This window comes from Thamnophis sirtalis, unplaced genomic scaffold, assembly GCF_051295495.1.
Source record: "Thamnophis sirtalis isolate CommonGarterSnake01/CBP01778 unplaced genomic scaffold, rThaSir2_p1.2 scaffold_2, whole genome shotgun sequence".
NCBI lineage: Eukaryota > Metazoa > Chordata > Lepidosauria > Squamata > Natricidae > Thamnophis > Thamnophis sirtalis.
The window spans coordinates 147,577,700-147,587,210 of NW_028261382.1; the positions used below are offsets into that span (position 1 = coordinate 147,577,700).

Sequence of the window (9,511 nt, forward strand, 5' to 3'; positions counted from 1 at the left end):
TTGGAAGATTTCTGAGATTTCTGATGATTTGTTTGTAGTCAATATCTTGAGAGTCAAAAGATTTTTAAAAATGTCCTCGGTTCTGTTCCAAAATTGTATGAAAGGAATCGACATGTATGTTTATCTGAATATATGAAGCCTACTTCTTATTTGCATCTAATTTGTAAACTTGGTTCTTCCTGGTTCTTGTTTAGTTTTCAATTTAAAAAATTCAAGAGACATACAAGATTGCCATTTAACTCACAATGAATATTTTCATTCCAGCTATTAATAATTTTCAATATGTTAAATAGCTAAAACTGTTGAACTAGATTGAAAGAACATTTTAACTGGTGGGCATTCATATTCACATGGCATTCTTTGACAGTATTTATTTATTCTTGTTGCGTAGACAAAAAGTGTTCCAATCTCTTTAATGATTAGAAATTATATAGAGTGAGCAGCAGGAAGGATAAGCGAGTAATTATAGTTCTCCTTACACCAGTTATTCCTGGATCTGCTGCTAATCCAAGCGTATTCTCATGGAGTAATCACTTAAATTTGGATCTGCATAATTCATGTGAGAAATGATGTTCTTAATTTCTTTCTCATAGTTGTCTCCTCCTAATTGTTTACAGGGACTTAAAGCTGCAGACAATGACCCTACAGCTCCTCCATATGACTCTCTTCTAGTCTTTGACTATGAGGGAAGTGGTTCCACCGCTGGATCTTTGAGCTCCCTCAACTCTTCAAGTAGTGGTGGCGAGCAAGACTACGATTATCTAAATGACTGGGGTCCACGTTTCAAGAAACTTGCTGATATGTACGGGGGAGGTGATGACTGAATGCCATAGTGGCCAGCGTTGCATTTGGACAAGTACAAACCTTTTCACTGGTATTCCCAACAAGCGTACAGAAGCTAGGCTTTAACTTTGTAGTCTACTAGCACAAGTGCTTGCTGAAGGCTTTGGCATAGGCTGCAAACCTATTTGGGCTCACTGGGAATATCAGTCATCCAATGCTGTTTGGAAAAAAAAGGAAAACAAACAATTGAGCTCAGTTACACTTGAATTTTACAGTACAGAAGCACTGGGATTTTATGTGCCTTTTTGTACCTTTTTCAGATTGGAATTAATTTTATGTTTAAGGCTTTAAATGGTACTGATTTGTGAAAAATGAAGAAAAATCACATTGGGGATGGGGAGAAAGTGCAGTCACCAATATGCTTCAACATGCTTTTGTTACATTGCATTGCTTTTATTAAAACAACAAAATTGAAAAAAACCTCATGGGAACATTTTGTTATTGAGGACATGTGGGGGAAGAAGGCCATGAAAAAAATGTACAATACTTCTAGTTTTAGATGCTAGGGTTTTTCACTAAAATTCTAAATCTTATGCAGCTGGTTGCAAATAAAGGGAGTTTTCATATCACCAGTTTGTAGCAGAACTGTTTTTCTTTTCTTATGATAGAATGTTTGACACATTTTGGTCTTAATCCATATACACATTTTTTAAAGCATTTTCCAGTACTTTGTTTCCCACTTCACTGTAAAAATATGTGTACATAATGTTTTATTAGCATAGTCTTTGGGAAGTGCTGAAACTTCCAAACACGTGTATGTATTATTTGGACTATGGATTCAGGTTTTTGCATGTTTATATCTTTTGTTATGGGTAAAGTATTTACAAACAGGTTGCAAACAAGTGACATTGATTCAATTGTTGAGCTGTAGTTAGAGTACTCAAGGTTTGAGTTTTTTAAATTAATTTTTTGTTTGTTTTATTTGTTTGGGGTGGGCAAAAAGTTCTTAGCACAAATGTTTTACATAATTTGTACCAAAAACAAATAAACAAAAACTGTGTGAGAGCGAGAGAAAGAAAGGGGAGAGAAAGTGAGAGAGATAGAGAAAGAAAGACTGAAAAGTCAAGGGGTAGCCTTATCCTCACGGCTCAAGTAACTACACAGTATGTTAAACAACCAGAAAGATGTTTGACAAACAGCTTTGCCTCTGTATTATGTACCAGAATATAAATGATACACCCCTGACCCCAATGTTCTGAATAAAATGCTAATTTTGGATCTTGTGACTGAATTGTATTTTTTTCTATTTAAATAATCTGTATTTAAATTATAACTGTAACAACAATCACTAATAGAAACTGCTAATAAAAATGGCTAATGCTTCATTTATACTTGTCCCAAAAAATTAAAGAATTCTAAGTTGCTATAGGAATGACAATTTGTTATAAAAGGATTCCATAGTTGGAATGGAACATTCTATATTTCAATCAATGTTAAACCTTTACATACAGTTTCCTGAAGCATATAGATATTTTCTCTCATCTGGTTGTTAGGGGGGAAATTCAGACATTTCAATTGGAATAAATTGGATTAAACCTCTAATAGATATACATGTTATACAACATATGGGTACTGGGTACTAGGTTTTAGTTAAATTTATATGAAGACTACTATATCGGACATAAAACCAATAAAGGAATGCATGAGGGATGTGCAAAAGTGTATGTGTTGTACTATGGAAAACAACATACAGACAAGACACACTCACCCCTTGAAAAAAGGAAAATGAAAGCTTGAGACAATGTGATTTTTTGCTACACAATTAAGCAGTTCTGTTTGAGTAATTTAACATGTTGTCAATGAATGGGTTGCCTTCAAAAATGGGAATTATAGCACACCAACTGGAAGGTCTAGGTGAAAAATTTGGAAATGTCATAACTTCATTTTACTTTATTACTTCATTATGGCATCATTTTTTCTTCTGTATTATTTATACATGTCAATTTGATAAAGTGTAAATTTAATTTTGCTAGTTTTTAATCAGAATCAGAAGAAAAATTTCCCTTAACATGTTAATATTTGAATCTCCTACAATGGGATTGAAAGACATCTGAAGGGAGAATTGGGGATGAAGCATCAAGAGCTTGTATAATTACAATTACATTATTTTTGCAACCATCAGAATGAATTTTTTAGTACTGTTTTCTGAATTTTTGTAATTTTTAAGAGTTCCGTAATTTTTATTAGACTCAAATATCTCCACCTTTAAAATAGCAATGTAAAACTTAGTGTCATTGATTTTAATAGTATTTTTCCACCATGTACAGATGCAGACTTTCCCAAAGTTAATCAAAATAGCTCTTAATGCTGTATATAATAAGTGAAATATGGGAATAGAACAGTTTAAAATGAAATCAAAAACTTAGGCAAAAGAGCAAAACCAAACTAGTAACCAAAACCGGATTTATAAATGTTAAGTTATAAGGCAAAATGATTATCCTTGGGTAAATTGTGCAAGTGTATGGTGCATTTCCAGCATAACTTCAGAAACCATTAGTAATGATTCCTTTGACTTCTCTAAATAAAAATAAAATAGGAAATGTCATACATTACTGTGGAAGGATATGCATAACCAAAGCTTGTACATCACCTACAGATACACCTGCCTGACTAACGAATTGCCAGTATGTTTTAGACTAGTTATCTGAGGAATCCAATTGACGTAGCCTTGATATTTTCCTGTCAAGTGGTCCATGAAGATACTGGATTGCATTATGATACATGGTCTATTGCCGGAGTTCTGGAAGCATATTTATTTGTATTATCTATCATGAAATTTATTTGCCAGCCATTTAATGACCTAAGATGAATAAGCGCATCTTTGTTAGTGTTTTATAGCAACTGTTACAGTTAAATAAAACAAGGATCACCTTTAGTTCAGCTTGGCTTCTGGTGACTTCATGGACAAGCCAAATATTTTTCTTGGCAACATAGGACCTGGTTTAGCACTGTCACCTTTGAGGGTTCTGAAAATAAGTATTTTCCATTTTATGGGAAATGCCAGTTTTGATTTCCCCACTAACTCTTCAGCGCAATTGTCAGTTTTCCTGCTTAGGAGTTTCAGAGTCGTTTGCCATTGGCAGCTGGCATTCTGTTTTCAAACTTGGATATCAAGGAACCGCCCCACTTCCCTCAGCTCCAAGCTAATAACAGTTTGGATGCAAATTTATTATGGACCAGTAAACTTGATAAACATTGGAAAGGAGGAAGGTGGGAAAACATTTGGTGCTGAATTAATGTCAGTTTTTGGCTGAAGTTTGAAGTCAAAGATGTATTAGAAGTGTTTCATCTTGAGCTACTCTATAATGTACAAGCTCAATTCTTTGGTCTTGCTTTATATTGATGCTTTATGAAAGGCTTATGGTTTCCTCTAAAATTTTAAATGAGAAAATGCTTTCATTAAAGTTGAATATATAGTATTGTACTTTGGGAAGTAGATAAGCTGCTCTCATAAATATGAGAATTTTTAGACAGTTGCTTTAGGTTATTTGGTGTTTTGGTCCAGATGCTGTTATGTTATATTTTAATTAATGATGTCTGAAATCTCAACTATTCACAAGCAGGAAAGTTCAAAGGCTTTTCTTGCTCTTTTTAAAGACTGTCTTGCCAGAGTTGCTTTACTTATTGTCAAACAGCCGGGTGAGAAAGTAACTGATGAGCATTCAAGAAAAGTGAAGATACTGCAACTCTTTCTCACTCTTTTGCTCGTATACTAAACAAGGAATGAAAAAAAATTAGTCAAAGATCCTGACAAATCCCATAACTGTCATTCTAGGCCATAAGTATCTTACTTATTCCCAAGTATATGTGCATGCGCACAAACATGCACAGGTGCCTTTTGTGTATCTGAGAAAGAGCGTAGCAGGAAATTTTAGAAGCGCTTCCTAATATATTTCAGATCTGTATCACTGAATAGATTTCCCTGACCACTCATGGTAAGTATTATTAATAATACTTATTGCTCATTAAATGCAATACGAATCTGAGTGCATGGCTATACGTGTTTTCAAACCTGCAGGAATTGATAATTTTCTATTTTGTGAACTGTTGAGAAAATGTTTGCGTACTAATCTATCATCATTTATACTTTTAATATTATTGCCTAAGTAAACCAAGTTCTTTTTCTGTATCAATATTGATTTAAAAACACACCAGACCGAAGACTTCACTGTTTCAGAAAATGTCTTTTCCACATAGATTATGTGACTCTCTATGTTAAGAAAATGCTGGGAACTGGGTATGTTTCATCACTCAGCTATGAGTTTTCCTATAATTTTATTATAATTCTGTTGATCATTACATTATGTATCGCATACCTGAGAACATAATCAACCTACTGGCATTATTTCATTCCTTTATAGCATCCCATGGATGGAATCATATAGAGAAAGGGTATTGCAATTTTGTCCATGGGGTGTGGGATACGGAGATATTTCACCTTAAGACACTCTTTTATTTAAGATAGAAATAAAAATGAACAGAATAAAATTGGTTGTATGTATTTTTGTTGATTATGGATTTTTTTTAATCCCATCCATTAAGCCATTTTGATCATGAGTATTTTAGTGATCTTTTGTCTGAATGCACAGTTTGCTTATTTCTACACTTAGTTCTGTTACTTGTAATTTTAGACAATTCTGTTAATTTCATTGTTTTACATGGTAATAGTAACTGACAATCACAACCATTACAGCTACATCATTTTAGTAAATTCTGGTGGCAAAGACAGTCTTAGGAGAAATATATTTTAAATTATGGAAGTCAAATTTAGCCATTAATATGTGTCAGATGTATGAAAGAACAGCTGATTCATGTTGGTGACATGGTTTATGACATTATTGACATTATTTCTGCTGAAGTGCATGGTTAACCTCATTAATTCTCATTAAAAAGAATTAGAACCCAATGATTTACTTTCCAATGTTTACATTTTGGTTCATCCTTTACATCAGTGGTGGGTTTCAATTTATTTTACTACTGGCTTACTCAGGCGCAGAAGCGTCCAGGCAACTGGTTAGAGCCTGCCGCCGCTGCCATTACTGGTTTGCCCGATCCTCTGCTTTACATATTAATTTAAACGTTAACTATTTTTAAAACTTTTTTAAATGTTTCAAGATGCCGTTAAAAATACATAGATTAAAATGATCATGTTCTTGCCAAAACCTGAAATGAGATCAAAGCTTTACCCAGTTACCTTATTCAATCATTTACAATAGTCCCCCCTTAGAAGACATTCCAAAAAATGAGGGTTTGGGTAAAGAGTCATCTGCCTCCTATGGATAAAACATGTACAACTTATCATTACCTGGAAAAGAACTACTTGTACCCATTCTGTATGCATTCATCCTTAATTTGGTTTTTATTTCCCCTGATTAGGATTTAGAAACTGCATGCCCAAATTGTCTCTTTTCTGAAATGTTTCTCCAATGTATTTTGCCCAGTCTGCTTTGTCTTCTCCCATCACCTGTGGACCTATCTAATTTCATTCATATTGATCTTAACCAACGTGAAGCCCTATATATTAAACTCAATTTTACAGAAATTTGTAGTTACAAATAATGATTATGAAAATTCTCAGTCACCCAGGTCATGGTTGTCTCAAAGATGCTGTTCAAAAGGCAACTGGACTTTCTTGTTTCTTCCTTGAAAATATTATGCTTCTCATCCAAGAAATTCTTCACCTGTCCAGTTGTCTTTTAAACAGCACCTTTGGACATTGCAAAAAATGTGTGTGACATCCCCAAAGCAAAATAAGCTGTCAAAACAATATATTTAAAATAGTAATATGCTTTAGAAAGTTTACCAAGAGCAGTACAGAAGAACACACAGAACAGATATCTCACAGTATCCTCAAATGCCAGCAGGATGCATTTTTCTTCAAGCTAATCAATCAAGCTTTCTGTAAGTCTTCCAAAAAGCACCCCATTCAAACTTACTCTCTTGTACAAGTCATAAAAGAAGTTCAACTTAACTGCCCACATCCAGCAATCTTCCTTTCCATTTGTCCCAGAAAAAAAAACTGTAAATAATTAGTGGAATTCAATAGCATTCTCATCAGCTATTTTCAGAGTGGAAAACAATGTATGTGACTTGTTGAAAAGCTAACAAAGCTTTCAAGTCTATTGACTTTCAAGTCTATTGACAAGCAATGCCATCTCTTAATGATATATGACAATGCAGTAAACTGATTTTGGTACTGCTCAACTTAGAACCATTTGTTTAATGACCGTTTGAAGTACAACGACACTGAAAAAAGTGTTTTAGGGCTGTTTTCTACACTTATGACTATTGCAGCATCTTCGTGGTCACATGATTAAAATTCAGTCTCTGGACAACTGGTATGTATTTATAATGTTTGCAGTCTCCCAGGGTCACATGATCACATTTTGTGACCTTCTGACAAGCAAAGTCAATGGGAAAGCCAGTGTTCTGTCACACACACATGCGCGCATGCGCGCGCACACACACGCATGCGCACACACACACACACACCACGGGTATTAAAACACTTTATTTAGGTTTCAAAGCCTGAATTAGTATTCACCAGCAATTCCCTTTGCCAGCCCCCAGCCCCGAATTCAACAGGCCACTCAAAAGAAGTCAGAATTAGTCCATAATGCAAAGACAAGGCAAGTCCACTGGGCAAAGGCAAGAATCACAATGGCTGAAAGACGCAAAGCAAATAAATGACATTTTCTCAGAATTGTTTCACTCCCCTTGCTAAGTTAAATAACTGCATCCTGGTGCAAGCCATCAACTGTGGCAAGGCTACCTCCTCAACTGACTTTTGTTGTGCCTGCCTCCTCTCAGTCCTACGTGCTCTCATATTGGGAGGAGGAGGCAGTTCTTCTTCATCTCCATTAGTGAGTGGTAGCTATGTGCCCTCTCCACCCGAAGCCTTTAGGCTTCCCAGCTGCAGCTGTCTGTCTCTAGCTCAGCTGGCTGCTTGTCCAGTCACTTCCCTGTGCTCGGCCCCTCCACACCTAATTAGTAACCCTCAGCTGGCCTGATATCCCCAGGACCGGATCATCTTCCTCCAAACTAGCAAATTGAGAGGCGGTTGGGGAAGTGTCCAGAGGAGTCATTACAGCCAGATTTAATTAACAACCATGTTACTAACTTAACAACTGCAGTGATTTACTTAACAGCTTTGGCAAATAAGGTTGTAAAATGGGGCAAAACTCACTTAACAACTATCTTGCTTAGCAAAAGAAATTTTGGGCTAAATGCGGGTCATAAATTGAGATCCACCTGTATTCCAAGTCCATGGTAGAAGAATATGGAGTGCCTATTCTATGCAAATTTGCTTGAGAATAAAAATAATAGTCTGGCAAAATAGAATTTCCATGTTTAAATCCTAATTCCCCATAAACCCATAAAACCAAAGGTAGCAGAACATCCAATTAATTTCTACATTAGATCCACTATTATCAGGTACTATAGAAATATATCTAAATAATGGCAGTTCTCACTACTGAACTATTGTTTCCTGATTTTGCTATTTTGTTGTATTTTATTATCTGTTATCTTGCTTGGACCTATCAAACTTTGGCTAATATGTCCTGTTCATTACTTCCTTATAATAATAATGTACTACTTTTGTATTTAACATATTCATAACCATACTTTATCAGAAAATCTCAGAACTAAAAAGCTCATAAAAAACCACAAAATCACAGTAAAACAGTTGCCCTTTTGCTCCAAACATTCTCAGTGATACAATGGTTAAACTAATGCATTCTGAAGCTCACAGACAGAGAATGTTCATTCACAATTCCTCCCTAATAGCTGGCATTCAAAGCATGCCATAGAGATTCCACAGCAATTAAAAATGATGAGCAAATTCCACAAAGATTTCATTGCCTTTTAAAGCTGTTTGTTAAAATCTAGCTAGATTTTATTGTCACTATTGTAGTGACATGGAAAGGCTACTAGGCTTTACTCTAGCTGCCTTAAGTCTTAAGGCACTCCAGAAACATATATAAATTAAAATAAATGAGTAAATAGTCAAAGTAGTTTTGCATTTATCAGACTATGACATAGTAAGACATGAGGCAAAGTTATTCTGATGCTGAGGGCAATCATTGTGTCATATAACCATTCCCATCATTAATGAAAGTAAAGCTGTTTCCTCATAGATTGCTCTGAATAACTTTCAAAACAGCCAATTGTTAGATTAAATTGTTGGCAGGATTTTTCGTTTGGATACTGAAGACTTGGTGACTTATGATTCTATGGCATGGAAAATTTTATGTACCATCCACATCAAGGAACAATGTATCTTAAGCTAGTGTATGTATATATAAGTCCATATGTTAGTGTGTGTGTGTGTGTGTGTGTGTGTGTGTGTGTGTGTGTGTGTGTGTGTGTGTGTGATAGAAAAGGCAGCAAACATATTTTCAAGTCCAAATCAATTTTCTAAAAGCATTTCCAAAAACAAACATTGTCTTTGTGAAATATATTCTTTTCCACACTGTGGTTTTTATATTGCTCTTATCTTTTCTCACCAAGCCTGCTGTATTTTTGTTTTCTTCATTTTTCTTGTTAATATGTTTATAAAGATTTGCTGTACAGTGCTCAGTGATCTTTTATAAATGTGGAAGTGTCAGTGTTTTAATACAACTGATTTATAGACTTACTCTTTCAGATACAGCATTTCATGTTCAAT

The 9,511-nt window shown here is 34.9% G+C and overlaps 1 protein-coding gene across 2 annotated transcripts in view; it reads left to right on the forward strand.

Annotated features, from left to right (window-relative positions):
- The window catches only part of CDH2 (cadherin 2), a 167,075-nt gene extending 165,014 nt beyond the window's left edge, over positions 1-2,061 (forward strand). For both annotated transcript variants that reach the window (XM_087707135.1, XM_087707134.1), the window contains exon 16: positions 618-2,061. In XM_087707135.1, coding sequence (XP_087563261.1) covers positions 618-824 — 207 coding nt within the window. In that variant the 3' untranslated portion in view covers positions 825-2,061. The remainder of the gene's footprint in view (positions 1-617) is intronic.
- Positions 2,062-9,511: the final 7,450 nt, after the last annotated feature.